This window comes from Toxoplasma gondii, chromosome XI, assembly GCF_000006565.2.
Source record: "Toxoplasma gondii ME49 chromosome XI, whole genome shotgun sequence".
NCBI lineage: Eukaryota > Apicomplexa > Conoidasida > Eucoccidiorida > Sarcocystidae > Toxoplasma > Toxoplasma gondii.
Window position 1 is genome coordinate 2705756 of NC_031479.1, and position 18857 is coordinate 2724612.

At 50.0% G+C, this 18857-nt stretch overlaps 3 protein-coding genes across 3 annotated transcripts; 2 read left to right on the top strand and 1 right to left on the bottom strand.

Annotated features, from left to right (window-relative positions):
* Window positions 1-1905: 1905 nt before the first annotated feature.
* Window positions 1906-4432, bottom strand: TGME49_312460 (zinc finger, MYND-type containing 12 family protein; the record flags this gene model as incomplete). The annotated part of the gene is made up of 4 exons (XM_018782717.1): window positions 1906-2942; window positions 3271-3442; window positions 3972-4113; window positions 4320-4432. 4 exons carry the CDS (start codon window positions 4430-4432, stop codon window positions 2812-2814), a joined length of 558 nt encoding a protein of 185 aa, XP_018635476.1. The 3' UTR covers window positions 1906-2811.
* Window positions 4433-6601: 2169 nt separating this feature from the next.
* TGME49_312470 (hypothetical protein) lies at window positions 6602-10961 on the top strand. Its single transcript, XM_018782718.1, has 7 exons — window positions 6602-7635; window positions 8147-8180; window positions 8591-8683; window positions 9283-9391; window positions 9833-9885; window positions 10109-10164; window positions 10460-10961. Exons 1-7 carry the CDS (start codon window positions 7574-7576, stop codon window positions 10506-10508), a joined length of 456 nt encoding a protein of 151 aa, XP_018635475.1. The 5' UTR covers window positions 6602-7573; the 3' UTR covers window positions 10509-10961.
* Window positions 10962-12522: 1561 nt separating this feature from the next.
* TGME49_312480 (uracil phosphoribosyltransferase FUR1, putative) lies at window positions 12523-18053 on the top strand. Its single transcript, XM_002364429.2, has 8 exons — window positions 12523-12985; window positions 13452-13516; window positions 13745-13771; window positions 14474-14524; window positions 15065-15261; window positions 15823-16040; window positions 16439-16501; window positions 16961-18053. The coding sequence occupies exons 1-8, from the start codon at window positions 12891-12893 to the stop codon at window positions 16977-16979; spliced, it is 735 nt and encodes a 244-aa protein (XP_002364470.1). The 5' UTR covers window positions 12523-12890; the 3' UTR covers window positions 16980-18053.
* Window positions 18054-18857: the final 804 nt, after the last annotated feature.

Consider the following 18857-nt stretch of genomic DNA (forward strand, 5'->3'; position numbering starts at 1 on the left):
TGTTGCTCTGAAAAACTGTTTTCGGAGCCGAACGAGTTCCAGGGAGCATCGCTCTGGCATGCTTTCAAAAATTCGATAGCGCCAACACACCCACTGCATGCAACTTTTGTTCTGTGCTTTTTCCGCACGTCAAGAGAACGTCATGCATCTTCCACACAAAATTACCAACTATGAGGGAGGCAACGAGATGAGCTAGAAGGCTCGCTGGTTTCTAGCCTTCTTATGGCTGGCATCAATTGAGGATACGATCGCCAGCTGTTTTGCTCGTTGTATTGTTAGGTGGTGTTTTTCACCGAGAGATTCCTTCATTGCTTGCACTGCCTACCCCATAATCATACACAAGACAGCAACAGGTGTTGTCTCGCTGGCAATCTCTTCCTATTTTGAATTGTTTATGACGTAAACGCCTGGTGACAGAACAATGATGGCTGAGCAGACGTTGAATTTTTCTTACACTTAAAACGGTCAGTAACAGGCAGTGTCAGCCTTGACGGTTGTGGTCCCATTTCAATCAATTCCCCCAAACGGTTTCAGGCACTCAGACTGCAAAAGCCTTACTGCTTCTAGATTCTCGATAGCGGGGACAAATTCTTTGGCGTGGGCCTGCAGTAGGCCGAGCGCTGCTCGCGCGTCACCTGCTCGAAAACAGTCAGATTTCGAAACAATTTAGTCCCTCATATGCGGTGGACCAACAAGGCGAAACACTGTGCGAGCCTGCTGATATCTCGTTCATGGAAATGCAGTGTAGTGGGGATGATTGGCGTAGAGCCGGTGAGGGGAACCATTGGATTAAGGAGAGTGTTTCGTTGCCAAGAAAGCGGCACCAGGTCGAAACAAGAAGTAGCTGTTGCGGGTTGAGTTTCGGCAACCGTCAGCAGTGGCATTTCCTCGAGGAAACTGCACACGAATCCGGCCACGGATGCAGCGGCATCCGATTCTCATCGTAGAGTGTTTCCATCGTTCTATGCTTGCGAGTGCCTGAAAACTCGCGTAAATGACGTACATAGGCAAACTGTGTTGCCATACGGGCAGCAGCACTACGGCTAAAGCCGTCCTCCCGCCTCACTTGTGCGTCTGTGGTCACGGCCCAGAATCTCCTCGGCTTGCTGTTGGATATGCTGCATGATTTCAATTGCCTCCTGGATTTCTATCTCGTCTGCGGGACCCTCCACAACATGGGAGAAACCGATAAACATATTTTCGACTTGGGACACCACCATTTCCTCTGCGGTTTTCGTGGTTCGTACAGACATCACGCCCTCGGAAATGGCTGAGTCTCATCAGCCAGACCCCCTATGCCTCATCTGATACCACATGTCATTTTATCGGGCTCCCAGCTGTGTCTTTATCTCCTTAAAAGAAGCCAGGGTACCTCCATTGTGCCACACTCTGACCTTCACCTGCCCCATTAGGTTGGCTCTAAAGGTAACGTGCCAAGTCCAGCGATAACAGCTGGCTGAATGCTTATCGATGATATCTCGTAGATGCGTTCGAGTACAGTAGAAATCCAGTCAACAGCAGTACTCGCTTCCTGACCAATGTGTCTGTCGCCTAGAGAAGGTTGAACATCGCCTGGCTGCGAGCTGCGCACGTATACAGTATCAAACCACTTGAAATAAATGTCGCAGACTTTTGCGTAGAACCGTATCGCCTCGTTATTTGACTTCTTGCTCTCCCTAAACGCCTGAGCCTGAGAGCACACGTACAGTTGCGAGCACGGGACTGTATCCGCGTGTCAAGCTGATGAACTCGTACCTAGCAGGCCGTCCAAGTAACGTAAATTCTTGTGATTCCTTTTTCTGCAAATGTGTTCGGCTACCCATTTGGTACACCGGTCATCCTGTGAACGTCGAGACACAGGTCAATCCATGTCTCCCGTTGGGAGAGGGAGCGGGCGCAGAAGAGTCTGCGATGTACCATGTAGAAGTACGAAGGGGCGGTTCTGAATGATTCTGGGCCGTGTTCACACGCCGCGTGGTATATCTGAACGTAGAACGGATGGACAGTGTTTACAGGTAACAACTGAAGTTGTGACAGAGTATGCAGCCAGCTGCTTGTCGACTGGAACAGAACGAGATTTGTCCAACGAATAAAGGAACAGGAGGAGGAAACAGATGGTCATGGCATCTTACGACGATGTAGTGAAACCAGCAATCCATTACCCTTGAACTTGAGAAGGCGCTTTGTCAGACGTTTAAGTTCATTAGGGTACAATGATGCAGTGCATGTCAACTAAACACCAAAAAGTCTGTGTTTTGATGGAACTACTGGACTGCATCGGCAAGAGTGGCACAGCAGAGGCGCTGCACTGTTAAGCTATCAGTTTCATCTCACGGTAATGTAGATCAGGCAATCGTTTTAAACGAGGAACTATCCAGTCATGCCTGGACGAGGTGCAGTGTCTAGTCCAATCCCAAAGCGAATGGGAAAAACAAGGTCTATGATTAGTGCAATGCATTCGGAGCGTTCAAAGATGGTTCACAGTGGACTCACAGCGAGAGCGAACGCATTGAGAGCCTCGTCGTAGCGTTTCTGAGCGGAATAGAGGCGACCGATGTTGCGACAAAGGTGCGGCCGCATTCTCTGTCCCGCTTCTGGGTGCTTAAACAGAGACCAGTTGACCTATCCACAATAAACACAACGACAAAAATCGTGGTCCGGGTTTCTCTGAACAGATGGACTTCACCGCCAGAGTTACAATTTTTCTGTTTTTTCAGTAGGGGAAAACGGTAGTAAGCACATGAACAGGAACCAGTTGACGGCGTGCCACAGCGGAAACACTGACAGGTAACTTTCTTGTTGCATAATTGGTTAAGGTACGCGGTTCGCCTCACATGCGATCGCACTACATTTGTGGTGGTAAATCACCCTGGTTGTGGACTGAACCAGTGTCGAACGCACCAACGTCAGGAGTTCTTCAGCGGATTGAAGGCGCTGGAGTCCTGCAGGAAGATCGAATTCATCTGAAAGTGGTGTCGGGTGTTCTGCAGTGCCATTCGAATGTAACACCCGGCTTCCCTGTTATACAAATGCGAAGAATTTGAGTTGTCGGAGCGGAGCGCTCTCTGCTCGAATATATTGTCAGGCATCCGTCTTCGCTTGTCAGCCTATCCGCAAGGGTGCAAGATTGTACTACGATCCCGGCTACGTCTTGGACCTTCAGACATGGATACCATCCTAGTTGGTCGTTTGTTCCAACTGGTACACCTTTTTAGAACGTCAGTCACAATATCACCGGGGATGGCGTCCACATGCACAGGGGAGGCGTACCTAGATGAACTTCTGCAAGCAGGAGCTGCGATGACACCACCTCCATCGAGTCAGTGCCATAGAGAGCTTCCGACATCCTCAGCGCTTGAAGAGCACCTGCTATCGCGAGTACGTACTGCCCCTGAACGACGAATTTCTGAGCTGTCGCCCTACTAATCTCTAGAATTTTTCTCTGGAAGCAGTAGCAAGACATAAGAGGCTTCTCATCCAAGCGCCTGTTGGAAAAACATGGATTGGGCAGGCGACAGCTCGTGCCCTGATCTTTCACTTGCGGTCCACATGTTGTTGTTTCTATACGATAAAGAATCCGTGTCTTCACTGTGTACATCTGCTTCTGTTACACAGGAACAATGCGGGTCTGCGTTGCTGGCCCCATGCGGAATTACGTTACATACCCAACTCTGGGCTCAGACCTTCAGATTGAGGTTTCCCTTTTACATGAGACAAACCACCCTTTTGGCAAGAAATTTGAACCATATACCGTAAAGGACCATCGACTGACGTATGTTATTTATTTAACGGAACAACGCAGCAATGAGTGACGTCCCGGGAGAGCCTGTTACCCTCCGATCAAGATGGCATTGCTATCCGCGGTCACTGCTTGATAAACGGGCTTCTTTCAGTCGCTGGATAACGCCACGCCGCTCACCATGGAAGCAGACAGGCTTCTGCGGTAGTGGAATCGGAGCTCGCTGGCGTACCCTGATGGAAATCAGTTCTTTCTCCCGTTGCTGCCTATCCTTCTCGGTGCCCACGTTCTTCGATACTTCCCGTAGCTCAGCGACATCTTGGTGAATCTCGTGCAGAACCCCATACCAATCTGTCTCAAAATGTTCTCGGGTGCTGAAGAGACATCGCAGAACAAGGAAATGTCGAAGAGACTTGACAAGCTGCTGTTTCACGATCAATGAACAAAAAGAGCTCTCTTGAGTGACACGGCCAATCTCGTTGTTTTGGGTTTGCACTTCAGAACAGCGTGGCGACGCTGCTGGGGTTACTCAACAAGGAAGTACAGCTAAAAAGCCATCGACAAGTTCGGTTTTCCGTACCAATAGTAGGTGGGGCATTCGCTGCACCGAAATGCAACCGGTTCGCTGCATATTTCGCACTTGAGGCTGACGCCCTTGGGCAGAGCAAGTCTCTGTATCTTGACGGCGGACATGGTGGTGTTTGGCAAAAGGACGGATCACCTCTTCCGCTCAGTAATTGGTACGCGGTGCTACAGAAGGCTTGCACGTTTCATGGCATGAACATTACCTCCAAGAAAAGAAGAGAGGAAGCCAGTGGAATACCACGAACACCAAAAAAGACGGTAAGGACAATTTTCCCAGGTTCTACTGTCTCCGCCAGTCACTGAGTCTTTGAATCAGTTAACAATTGCTTTCTGCAGAGAGCGGGTGAAGAAAGCGGCCGTGAAGGATATGACGGACGTCGTCACATGAAACTTTACAGCCAGTCCAGTTCGCAGCGAGGAAAATCATAAATTCCAACAAAGACAAGACAAAATAAATAGATTCTTAGGAGTGTCTGTTTCGGTCGGGTCGATATTAAGGTGGACCGTATATTCAAATGCTTATCCAGCAAAAAGAACGCTACCGCAGGCTACGAGTCTCGGTCGGTTGAAAGTAGGGAAGCAGGGGAAAGGATGTGTTACGTGAAGAAGATGTTCCTTTCCCTTAGCTCCTGTTGGATGCAGAATGCGTAGTGGCTCCGGTTTCCTCGCGCCTCCGAGCTTCCGCAACACAATATGAGCACAACTGCCTTGTATGCAATGATTCCAAGCGACAAAGCTTTCCGTGCAGCGCACGCAGGTTTCTTCAAAAGTAATTTCTTTCCTGTTGTTACTGAACCAATGGCGTTAATGCATCTGGCATCCCATCGTGACATACGACAAACGTTATTTTACTCATGTGGCCGCTGATACGACAACGCCAAGCATCTTGTGTGGCTTCCGGTTCTCAGTGCCGGTGTTGTTCGTTGATGACGATGGCCCGAATTCAGCAGTATCAGTGTGACACATGGAGCGATTTCAGGGCGACTGTGACACTGGGCCGCCCCATGCCCTGTCAAAGAAAACTCGAGACCTTATGAGCTGAAGTTCTCAGCTTTGGGGCTGGAAAAAGTGGTGCGCGTACATGCACGGATTGTGCCAGCCCACTGTTCTAAAGAGCCCAGTGCTCATCGAAGTTGGCCTTATCCAGATATTAATAGGGATGGCTGGGCGATTGAGGAGACCAGCTGGTTTTCCCCATCGTTTTCGCACAAAGGAAAGAAACGCTGCTTCGCTGTGTCATATGCCGTAGTGGAGGCCCCTCTGTGCACGCTGTGTAAAAAACACTATTCGGCAGACGTACCCTACACTACACAGCGTCTGCACATTGCAAATATCGTATTACGGCAAAGGGCGTTAAAAGGGAAGGGAAACTGTTTTCTCTTTGTTGAAGCGGTGCTGCGCAGTTTCGACACACTTCGTCGAGGCAGTGTTGCAAAGACATTGTTGCGTAGATGAGTAAGTCTGGGGGTACGGTCAGCGTTTCAGATGGAAACAACAAATGGCGCCTGCACAACTTACTACATGAGAGGCAACTGTATTGCCTATCGGCAGGAGCAGGTCGCTGCCGCTTGATCGGGTATATTTCAATCCCCAGAGCTTCGCAGAAGTACACGTTTTATAGTCCTCTAAACCAGAAGAATTCGTTCTACGCACCGATGGCGTGGTTCACGTGTAAAGCCATTCACGATGATCTCGCAAACGTCAGTGATTTTTACCGCGCATTAAGCTACTACTTTTCAAGTCGCTGTTAGTTCATCCTTCACTGTCGTTCCACTTTTCCTTAACATTTCCGGAACTCGTGGTGGTATGGGAGCGTAACGGGGAAGTCTCCCAGACACGAAAGAAGAGATACACGCGTTTACAGGTAAAAGTCAAGGAATAAGGAGGAATGCGTGCGATGGATTCTCTAGCAGATTCAATGCTTTTTTCACATGCTGCGCAGTGTCTTTGACAAACCGTTGCCAGAGTGTTGTTCCGTAATTCGTTTGTGTTGTTTGTCCGACCTCGAAGAACGATTTCCCACGTGTTTACGGGACAACCTGCTGTCACAATCAAGAAAATCCGTTACTGAGAGATCTTGTTTTGGCAAAGTTAGAGAACTCCTCCGCAGAGTCCATTGCAATGGTGGGCAGAACCGGATGACCGAGGCTGTCCAGATGCGGCGCACGAGACGCAGGCCACAGGATTGGGCGGCAACTTTTCGTAGGTTATTCCGTTGATGAATTCCTCGTATTACCACGGAATCACCTCTTCTGCCGTCCACACATTTCTGTCGTACGCAAAGTGCAACAAGGAATATCCCTGGGTCCTCCTTGGAGTGTATCAGTGTATTTTTGTCACCCAGTGCCCTCGTGTTCCGTCTTGACGTTCTTCGTCGTGTCGACACGGACGGTTGAAGGATAATGTCTCGTCTCCCCTCATAGGAAGAGACATACAACTGGCTTCACAAGAGGATTTCAATTTACAGAAGGATTCCACCGCTGTTTTTCATGCCCTTCATTTGCGTCATCCGTAGGACCTTTCGAGAATGCCGCTCCATTCAGCCTCGTGCATTATTCGTACTAGACGCAGTGGTACCTAGTCGAGCGTTGAAAATGACGTGAGAAGCGGCGCATTGTCAAGCGGCGTTGAGTGTACCCTGCTCATTTTCGCCAGAGTTATCTTTATGCAGCGAAGCACAGGTTAAATGACCCTCATAGACGTTGCTGTTTTCGGCATCAGAGGGAACCGCGTAACTCATCACTGGTGGTAAACAATGGTGGAGGACCCAGGGAGCTCTTCTTCACGATCCAACGAAGTTGCACCGAAGAGAAAAATTTCAGTTGTGAAGAGGCTCTGCAAGGACTGCTGCTTTTCCAAAAGCTACGTCAGACAACAAATGTATTGGAGAGGCGGTGAAACCCCGCCCTTCAACTGTCTTCCTGCGCTCACCACCATCAGTCCTCTCTTATCGTTGAGCTGAGTTGATTCTTGATACCCCTCAGTCACCCTGGGATCTGCAGTCGGTTTTTTGTGGAGTGCTTTTGTAAACGAGCAAGTTTCATCCCAGGTCTCCAGTTGTTGTTGCCTCTGTTCCGTTCTTTTTGTAAAGCAGCTAGCGTTGTCCTCGGCCTCCACTTGCTTTCCTCTCTGTGCGCCCTTCGCCCCCGCGGTCGTCCGCTTCTCTCCCCTGTGTGTCGCTGCTGTGGTGCCGCGACTCCTTTTTTTTGCCCCGCAGTACGTTTGTTCGGATATTAAAACACTCACACCATGGAGGCGAACAGCTCCTCGTCGTCGCTACCGAGCGTCCAGAAGTTTTTCTCAGATATTCGGTAAGGGGACAGAGGAAGTGGCCAGCTGAGACACTCCGCCAACTGGTAGGGTTTGAAGACAATGCCAGGTGCTTTTGCGGCGAAACGGTGCATGTACATGCAAAGTGATTCAGGGCGTTCTGTTGCGGTTCTTCTTGTTTCCGCTGTAGCTCTTGGTTCTTCTCATTTCTCTTTCGTTTTGATCTGGCCACTTCCGAAGTTCAGTTTGGTAGAGGGAGATGTAATTCCTCATTTTGTCTGCCGACTCTGTCGCTTACATGTTGTGTCTCTGTTCTCATCTTCTTCCACAACGTAGCCGTTGACAGTAAAGCGCCTTCATTGTATGCTTACACGTGCTGCAGCTTAATCTACAGTGGCGGTGTGATAAGCAGGCTTCAGCGGTATCGGCTATTCTCTGAAATGCTTCTGAATGTCTCTGTTTCCTGGATCCAACTTTCTCACCCCGTGACGAGGAGGTCCTGCGGTTTCACCACGGCCTCGTCACTCTGTCGCATTTGCATTTCTTGTTCAGGACGGCGTGTAGGGAGGCAGTTGCGGTCAATCAGGTAGGCACATCCCTCCGTGAATAAACTCCCCAAGGCTTTGCGAATTTCGCTCTTTCACTTCTCCTCCGCTCTGTCCGCGGTCCTTCTATGTCATGGTCAACACGGTTTTCCTTCCGTTTCGCTGCCAAAGTGGCTTGCCCACTCGTACTATAGACTCAAGAACTACCCCTTTCGTGGTGTCTCCACGCGTACGAAATTCGACACCGTATTGTGTATGGGATTCTCAATTTCACTGAGCAGGTTCTCTTGTCCAGCGGCGGCGGGTGTGCCCGGAGTGGGAGACAGAGTCCTCTTGTTCGTCCTCACAGCTCTTTTTGTCTAGTTCAGAAGAACTCCAGCGGGGGAGACGGAGCTTGGCCAACGCGTACGTTTGAATCCATGGCTTCTTCGTGTCGTGCGTCGGTGACCAGGTGCTTCAGATGCTCGTTGATGAAATGAACTCCGGCGGGGAGCTGATGACGATGGACCAGCTGAAGGCTGCTGCAGACTACGGGAAAGATATTGTAGGTTCTGCCCAAATAGTATTCTTCTTTCGTTCTTTCGCTCTTCGTCTCTGGATCGTGTGTGCATGCAACGATCGACATCGTGAACAGTAGCAACGATGAGAGCTGGAGGCAGCGAAAAAGAACAGACGGAACGAAATAGGACAGACGAACCGGACCAGATAAAGCACACACTGAACGTGAAGAGGCTTCCAAGTGTCTGGGGCCCTGCGCTGGGGTCTTCTTTGGGGAGACTCGCCGTCTCGCTCTCGGCACCTGCCTAATACACGGTTTTCGGGGAGCCAGAAGGCGTTTTCTGTTGCCACCCTCGTTGGTGCTCCTTCCACTCTTCGTGCTTCGAGTTTCTCAACCAAGTGAGAGACGGCAACCTTCTTCCACCTCTCTTATGTTTTGTGACACGCCACAGACATCTCACACTCCTGTGTTTCTCTACTGGCTACGTCATTGTTTACGAGCGAATGCGGGAAACCCAGTCCCCCCCTCTTTGCTTTCACCGCTGTTCGACCTCTCTCATATACCGGACAAGGCTGACGATCCCTGCTGTGTCTTTCTGTGCGGTGTGTGGTGATGCGTCGGCTTCTCCACCTTTTGTAACTCAGAGACCCCAGGTGGCAGGATTGGCAACAGGCACTGCTGCCGCGCTCGCCATCAAAGCGACAGGCGCTTTTAAAAATTCCCCAGTTTGGAAACCTGCGGCCGTTGTTCTCCGTACGCTCAAACAGTCGAGATAACAGACGCGAGAAGCTCGTGCTGTATTCATTCATTTCGTCCCTCCACGGTGGCCGTTATATACATATAAATATATATTCGTATATATATTTGAATATGTATGTAGAGTACTTCTTACACAAACGACGGTCGATGTTTTGCAGCTGCGCTGCAATTTAGAAACACGTTTCGGTTTCTGTGTTTGTACACACAGCGTGCGTGCACGATGTTCTTTGTTGGCGTCGCGTGCGTTGGTTGTCGTAGGTCATCAGGATATGTTCCTCATCGTTTTTTTTCCTGGTGTACCCACTCACTCGGCCTTTCAGAGTGTTAGGTGCTGTTTTATGTTTCTTTTCTTGGCTTCTCTGGCGACTTCTTCGCAATCACTGTGTTTGGTTCTACGGCGTTGTGGGTGTTTTTGGTTGTTCCGGAATGCTGCAGCTGCTTGGTTTGCCGGGTTTGCACTCTTTCGCCTCTACTCGAACTTCAACTTTGTGAGTCTGGAACGCAGACACGTTTTACAACAAAACACTTGCACCTCATCAGAAAGAACACAGTTTCAGTTCTTTTTCCAGAATGCCGGCTGCTATTTTTTTTCGATTCGAGAACCGCGTGACGCGAATCGAGCGGTCAGGGGCACGTCCTAGTCTTTTTGATGACATGTTGCGCTCATGTTCTTTTTGTGTCTGTCAAATGGCGCAATTTGCATGCACGCAGGTGCGCATTTCCATGCGAGACGGCGATTCAAAGCTTGCCAGGCAGCTGCGAGCAGCGTGAGTGCATCGCGTACGGCGTTCTGTGGTGTTCGCTCGAGTTCGCTTGTGTGCATGCAAACTTCCTCGACTCATTTAAAGACAGAGGATGTTTTTTTCTGCCTGACGTGTTCCGGTTCACTCTGCCGGATCGTTTTGCTGCTCGTGTTTCCGATTCGATTTCCTCTCGCGGAGGCCTTGAGGCTGATATTCTGCTTCTTCCCAGAGCGTTCCTCCGTCACCTTCAGTTTGTTATCCAAATGCCACTTTGTGTTTCCCTAGGAAAGGTCTCTCCTCTTTGATTGTGCGTCCACAGGTACAAGAAGGCAGCTCCACCGGGGAGCACGACACTCGAGAATTCGTAGCCGTGTACGCAGAACCCGAATGGCGGCAGCAGGAGTGTCATTTGTGTATTTTATTTCACTGAGGGCGCAGATTCGCGACGTTCTTTTCAAGAATGCTTTGTATTGTCGGGGGTTGAAAGGCCCGACAGATGCGAGAGTCAGAAGCGGGTAGAAGATAAACATATGAGAGTTCTGGTGTGCACGGATCCACAGGAGACTTTATCTCGCGTGTAACGATGTCTTTCGTTTGCAGTACCGCCGTCTTGATTTGTTTTCTGCCGTTTCGTGATGGGGGATGCGGTTACTGAGAACATGTGATTCTTCGTGTACCTGCCGGGCCTTGCATCCCTCCGCCTCTTGCCTTGACACTGTGGCGGTTCCTCGCCTCAGACAATTTGTCAACTGCGCTAGATTTCACGTTTAACAACTTTGTTCAACAAACGTGGAAGCATGGTTGTGCCCACTCGACCGCCTGCATTTCCTTAGCGCATAAGACGCATGCACACCCTCTTCTGAGGAGTGCTACCGCAGACCCAGCCGCGACAGCTACTATTCCAGGAACACCATATTTGCATTGCACGCTTGAAACCTGTCGAATAAATAGTGGAAACCAGTTAGTGTGTGGACACGGATTCTAGACATCCGAGGAGCTGTCATACAATTGGGGAGGAAAGTAAAACATCAGTTTCGAGATGGGAAACCGGTCAAGGCTTTGTGCTGCGTCCGGTTCATCTTCCAGCGAACGCTTTCCACCGAAACTCCCGGCGGTGTGGTTCCTGTTGACTTAGAACTCGCACACCCCTCGAAAAATCTTGGGTTTGAATGTATGGATCCGCACGAAATCATCTTCACAGTCAAGGAACATGTAGGAATCTACACACCGGAAGGTTCTACTTCGTTTCTTTCGCGTTCATTCGAAACAAGGACAAATGGCGACCTCCGAAGGATGTAGAAATTTGGCAAATGAGCAGACAGTATTACGCTTTTTTCGCGCGTGTGGGGTACTCCAAAAACGGGGCTTAGCACTTGCCAATGTTGTAAGCGGCAAAAGGACGCGAAAATGGTGGGAGCAGCAAAGACAGCTAAAACGCCACAGCATTAATATTCTCCATTAAGATTCATATGCCGAAGAAAGATGCAGTGTGTAGAAACCTGTGAAGTCCGTATTCTCATCTGTAACAGAGAGACTAGCTTTAGTTGTTTTCCGACACATCCTGGATCACCCGCGTTACTTTGTCTTCTAACCGTTCTGTCACTACTGGCTCTCTCCCTGAGCTGCACGTGAGCTCATGCTGGAGCTTCGTATGGATAGGGTTACCCTGGTACACTCGGAAATGTTCTTTGAACGCGGCTGGTGTGGCTTCTTGTCCCTGGGTGTTTCCTCTCCTCCTTCGACACGTGTTTTTTTCTGCTTTTTCCTGCGCCACCCGCTGTGCCTAGTATCGAAAGCTGTAGAGTTGCCACCCTGATCTTCTCCCTTCCAACTCTCCGCTTCGACACACCCCCCAACGACTTGTTGTGAAGCTCTGGCCCCCCTGTTTCGGTTGTGACAGGCTCTCCAGGCGCTCTTGCACTCTCCAGTCCAGCTGGTGTCATAGAACCGTTATCTCTAGAGTGCCACGAAAGAGCCCCCTCCTTTTATTCGTTGTTTCCCCTGGGTACGAGCTATCTTGTGGCTTTCTTTGCTTGGGGATGACCCTTGTCGTGACCTTCTATGCGTTCTCGATGAGAAACCGTCGACTCTTCGTTGCATGCAGGGGTTTCTGCGCGAAGATACTCTCCCACAGAGCCACAGAAAGTGGTAGCCGCTGTTTTCCAACGCAGCGTACGTACCTAGAGATCCTTCCAGGAAACGCTGAGCCTCCGCTGTGACTGATTTTCTGCACGTTGGCACGTGGATATCGCGATCCCCTGTCCCCTCCACTGCATGCAGTGTGGCGGTAAGACGAGGGCCATATCGATCCCATGGCAGCTGCTGTGTGGGGTGCCGCCATACGTAGGGGTACGATTTCTGGTCCTGCCCAACTTCCCGCCTGGTTGATTCGAGCAACTTACAAGGACAAGGCAATTAACCATCTTGCTATTTTTCCTGTTTTCGTCGTCATCGGCTGTCCTAGCTCTCACGGCTACCCATCGTTTTCCCAAGCGCTGTCAAGTGATGCCATTGGTTACACTGGACAAAGGCCCTGCAAATACGCGTGCCTCCATCATCGATCCCCCTTTATCTACTTTCTCGCTTTCCGTTATCCCTTCTGTCTGCTTTTTCTTTTCTCGGCTCCATCTCATTCCCCTCGTTCCTTGTAGCGGCCCCGGCTTCTACGTTCCGCCTGCGATTCCCGTATTGGTCACGCCTCCACAAGGCGTATTCCTTTTTTCGTCGGACCTTTCCACAGGGCTTCTAAAATGGCGCAGGTCCCAGCGAGCGGAAAGCTCCTTGTCGATCCCCGATATTCGACAAACGACCAGGAAGAAAGCATTCTCCAGGACATCATCACGAGGTAATCCTTCAACCGAAGTTTGCTTTCCGTGACTCTGCCTGTTGGTTATACTGCGTGGCCTTCCCGTCCTGCGGCCCCCTTTCCTCCGCTTGCTGTTTAAATGCTCGTCCTCGTTTTCCTTCCTGCCGCATCCCCGTATATTTTAAGGAGAGGGAAACAGGCGTGAGTTGGACGGCATGAAAGTTCTCGGCCTGTATGCCGGTTGTGGCGGTCGTTTGCAGATTGCTTTTTTCTTCGAATCGGTGCTGTAACCCTCGCGAAGAACGACGCTGCAAACGACTTCTCGAACTCTCAGTCGTGTACTTTACGTGCTTCCTTTCAGGGACCTCCCCCCGCGTTACTCATTTGTATTCACAGCTACGAAGTGTCTTGCAAGGTGGATTTCTGCCAGGCTCCATGTCTCACTCGTTGCGTTTTCGGAAAAGTTCATTGTGAACGTTCCCCTTGCGTGTCATGACTTTATCAGGTTTCCCAATGTGGTGCTCATGAAGCAGACGGCTCAGCTTCGAGCGATGATGACCATCATTCGTGGTGAGTGGTGACAGGGTAGAACAGACAGACGAGGAAGGAGAAAAAAAGGAATCAAGCCACTAAGCGGCGACACACTGTTGGTGCCTGAAGCCTGTTCTCAACTCTCTAGATTCCGCTTGACGAGCTGACACCGGAAACTCCTGTTCAGGGCGAGACTCTCCCTGGGCTGCCTCGTCCATACGAAATTCTCACGTGCGTTTTCCGCCTCCTTTTCTTCTGTTGCTTCAGATAAAGAAACACCGAAGGAAGAATTCGGTAGGAACTTGACATGGCAATTCAGTTTACAGTCCTTCCACGGGCAAGGGTGTTCTCGCCCCCGTCAGCTGGCTGGGAATCCGTTCGATGTCTCGCGGGGGCTCTGTTCTTTTGTTCCGTCTGCCTCATAGCTGCAATTGAGGAAGCCGCGTCGAATCGATGTGTGGGGTTTCAGACTCTCTGTGGTCGGCGAGAGTGGTGGATGTTTCTGTGCGACTGCATGCGAAAGTAGTGTCGTCTTTTCTTCTGGATGTTCTGGGGTCGATCTGCGTGTGTTTCTCTTTATGTGCTGGTGGCCGCGTCTGTGCTGTTCGGTCTCACGTCCTTATGGCCTATATATATGTATATATATACATATATATGGATATATGGATATATATGGACGCCATCACGTCTTTGTCTTGCTGTCTAAACACTTCCAGGCGTGTAAGGCGCGGAATAATCTTCGTATTTTCAAAACGTTTCGTTTCTTACTGGCATCGAATGCAGTTTTTTCGTCCGCTCGACGTCTGTGTAGGCGTGTGCATCTTCGTAGAGGTAAACAGCCGCGCCGTATTTTTCTTTTTGCCTTCTTCTGTCGAGTACGATTTCTACCCTTTTCTCGTCCGTGAAAACGAGCTACTCCTGTGTCTGAGTGGGAATTAGGTCTCCCGTATGTTTTCCATCTCTGCCCCGTCTATATCCCCTGTTTGTCTCCTTCAGTCTTCTACGCCGACCGCCTGATTCGCCTCCTCATCGAAGAAGCTTTGAACGGTGAGTCTCAAGTCTCAAAAGCAGATCCGCTTCTCTTGTACTGCTAGCATGAGTCTGAAAATGTAGGCAACGCCTAAAAAGCGGTGCATGACTCACTTCAGTCTACGTCAAAAACACGCCGCTTTTTTGGAGAGATGGAGTTGATCGGTTTGCTGAGAAACTGTACAATTTATTTAATTCGAGACTTGGGTTGTTTGACATGGCAGGAAGGGTCTGAGCGTGCAGCTGATGCAGGCAGACTCTAGTGAGTGTCCCAACGTCGCAAGTAACTGCTGGAAGCATGCAGCCATATACGAAACTCCGAGGAGTAAATTGTGTTCTTCTGTCGGTGTCTCACATGTGTTTTCTGTTTCGAGGGTCAACATGTTTACATATGTAGATATGAGTTTGAACGCGTGTATCCCGCTTCATACGTACGTCTGTCTCTGATTGCCTTCTTCACTTCTTCATGTCTATCAACATGTTGCTGCGTTTGCGGATGCGGAGTTCTAGACTTTCAACTGACGTCGGGTGCCTACGTTCTCCTGCATTTTACTGCAGAACTGCCGTTCGAAAAGAAGGAAGTGACAACCCCTCTGGATGTGTCATACCATGGAGTTTCCTTCTATTCCAAGATCTGTGGCGTCTCGATTGTGAGAGCTGGCGAGTCGATGGAAAGCGGCTTGCGGGCAGTTTGCCGCGGCTGCCGCATCGGGAAAATCCTCATCCAGAGAGACGAAACAACTGCGGAGCCTAAGGTACGGACTTGTTTGCGTTCTCGCTACCTGGGGACCACAGACATCAGGTGTCTTCGAGTGCAGCTGTCGCTGGAATTTCCCCTCTTTTCGTTCACTGCGAGAAAAAGCTAAGGAAGAGGGAGAAGGTGAAGAGCGATAGGCAACCCAAGAGGCTGCTGTCCACTTTGTTACACTAAAACAGATTGGAGTATAAGAAACACAACTTGGCCTGAAAGACAGAACAGAGCGGAGAGACTACGCAGTTGTGTCTGTGGAGGAAGAGCACAATTCTGTTATGACGGGAAGGAAGAAGAGAGAGGGACTCGTAGGTCAGCCGGAAGGGAAGGCAGGTCGTGGAAACTATGGAGGCAAGAGGAAAGAATTGCTGCGCTCTGACTCACTGCACGTGTTTTCCTTACCCATTGCCTCCCATTTTCTGACACGGATGATATTCATCGCTGAATTTGACAGTTGGTTGTGGCTGTTTGTTGCTGGTTTGCGTGGCCAAGGCCGCCGTGGGCGCCCCTCTGCTCTTGTCCGCTGCACCTGCTTCCTCCGCCCTTGATGTTTGCTCTGTTCCAGCTGATCTACGAGAAGCTGCCTGCCGACATTAGAGATCGCTGGGTGATGCTGCTAGATCCGATGTGCGCGACGGCGGGCAGTGTGTGCAAAGCGATCGAGGTCCTCCTGAGGCTCGGCGTGAAGGAAGAGAGAATCATTTTCGTCAACATTTTGGCTGCTCCCCAAGGCATTGAACGTGTTTTCAAGGAATACCCGAAAGTCCGCATGGTCACTGCTGCGTAAGCAAAATGAAGGGGATATACGTAACCCGGCAGCTATTCTTTTCGCTTCGCTTGCAGGGTGTCTTGCGTGCATCGCAGCTGCTGATACGAAGTGCAGACGGTCTGGAGTTTTGCGAACGTACATTCTCAGATCTTTTCATGTATCGGGGACTATATGTGTCCGGGCTTAGACACAGGGACAGCTGGATTTCTCATGAAAGATTTGTCATGCACCGTTCCGGGCGTGTAAGGGCGACTGTATACACAAGGAATATTGCCCGGGTGTATGTACACAGAGCACGTTGCTGCCTTCTCTGCGACCGATGCCATGCATTTATATCGGTTCGTGGTCGTCGTCACTTGTTAGTAGCTTTCCATGTTTCTGCCTCTTGTTTGCTTTCCTCGGCGGTCTGCAGTGTTGACATCTGCCTGAACTCGAGGTACTACATCGTCCCCGGCATTGGTGATTTCGGTGACCGGTAAGAAATAACGCTTTGAAGGTCGTTGGCTTGTATTACCGTCACTACTGCGACGACATACTGGAGAACTCGAGCATCCTTTATGGGTTTGTGTTGATGAACGTAGGACTACCAGATATCATTTCTTCATTGGAACACTTTATTGTACACGCATGCCGTTTATGCGCTGCTTATCCGAGGGTGGCATCACAGGGACCCTACAAGAAGCTGACGGGGCACCTCCACTATGAAGTGACATGCCAATGCATGCCCAGGTTGCATGTTCCAAGTGTCTGGTATCTTTGGCTACGCTGTCTTTTACTAATCGCAAGAAACAGTGCTCGTCATGGGTGGTAACTCCTTGGTGCCACCAGAACGCATGTGGTGCGTTTGTTGTTCCGCTTTGTTTTCTTGGGAGATTTCGCTGCGGCCTAATGCAGCCAACCCTTTATGGAATTGTGTGCCCTGCTGTCTTGTCAGGTACTTTGGAACCATGTAGGTCTCTAGTTTTTTTGACAGACCGCTGACGGAATCGCGGACTGGAAGAAGCACGCCTCAAGAGGATAAACACCATTTTTATTTTTGTCTCGCTCCCACGTCCCTCACCATCGGCAGGAACACAGAAAAAAAGTTTTAGTTGTGAGGCTGCCTGGTGCGCGACAAGCAGTTGCGCTTTTTTGTGCCACGGGGTATATCTTTGGTCGCGCTCCTGTCACGACTGTTGTTAGTCATGGACCGGACGATTTCTTCGTATCAGGCACAGAGTCCCGTACACCTGTAACGGGAATGTTTACGAGGCGGCGTGCATCCCGTTCCTCGTCCATCTCGAGTTTTATTTCCCTTTCCTTTGTTCGAGATTCTGCTGTCCAGAACGAGACAGGGAAGCGAAGTGGTAGTGCCAGGAAGGGCGCAGCTTAATTGCTCCTCTTCACCTTAAGTCGTTTACTTGTGCCCAAGAAGTGTTCTTCACGATTACCTTGTGTGTTTCCGCCGTTCTTTGCTTTTTGTTCGCGCTGCTCGGAAACATTTACAACCTCATATCTAGATGTTGTTGAAGCAATGTGAAGAATGGTCCACGTTACATTCTCTAACGGAATTTTAACGGTGTGGGATGGACAAGCAATGCATATGCGATGTCGAACCCTCGAAAACCCGTAATGTGCGACCACGTCCTGGGTGAAGCAAACGCGTTTCCACATACAGTCGGTATCGATGTCACGCTTGCCAGTTCGTGTAGGGAAGTTGGCGTGTTTTTTTTTCCACGGTGGGGATTGAACAGTGTCATTGCCCAGACCATGGCAGTACCAAGTCTGCTCTGATGAAGTGCGCCACCAGCATTCTGTTTTTTCGCTCCCACGAGGGTGGAACCTCTAGCACACAACTTCTCTCTTCTGAGGTTGCCGAAAAACTGTCTGCTAATTTATCGAGTTATTTGAACTACGGGACCAACGGGCAGAGACTGTTTTCACTCGGATGTCGTACAGTTGACGTCGCGACGAAAGGCACATGACCAAGGCGATTTTTTTTATTTTCTGGTTCATCCGGCTATCCACCAGTGTTGCTTCGGTCGATCGAACGCCAGAAACCAAAACACCTGTTAGTAACATCTGACCAGTGTCGAACCTGGAAGAAACGCAGCAGTTTGCTTACAACGAAATTTTCATTCCACCGGAGACGAGGGTCTGATTCCCGTGGCAATCATTGCAAGGCATCCCGTAGGAAAGGTAGGCAATATCGAAATAGATCCAGTCGTGCTATGCAGCGTGTCCCTCGACGTTACTACGCACATCCTGTGAACAATTGCCAGGCAGCTGAACGGGTGGTGTGCTGAAGACGTATTCCAAGATAACAAACCTCCCTGCACGGTCACTGTTTGCTTCCTGGCGATCAGATGTCGTGTGTACGGATAGCAGGTGTCTTCTGCGGTCATTTCTCTCTCGGTGTACACAGAAAAGAGAGAAATGTAGAGCGTGGCCTGGGTACGCGTGAAAACACGCAACCGGAGGTTCTGGGAGGTACTCCAAGGAAGCCTGTTCCGCTCAGGATTCCGAGTGGCATTCTATTTTCTGCTACACTGCATTTCCTCGGCAAAAGTGTAAGCAGAGATTTCGGGGAAAACGACAGTCGTTGCAAACAATCGATTCACCACGAAAACCGGTATATACCATCAAACGACTTTTTCAATAACTGTTGGCTGCCGGCACAGTCGTTGAGTCCGGGTTGGCTGTAGTGCCTGAAGAGAGCCGCACATGCTTCCATACGTAACAAGCTTATAGTCCTGCCGTCTGCTCCACACAGAAAAGTACACAACGTGTGTGTCGTTCCTCCCGGCACAGACGGCCTCAGATGAAATCGCTTTTCTCATGAGACCACTCTT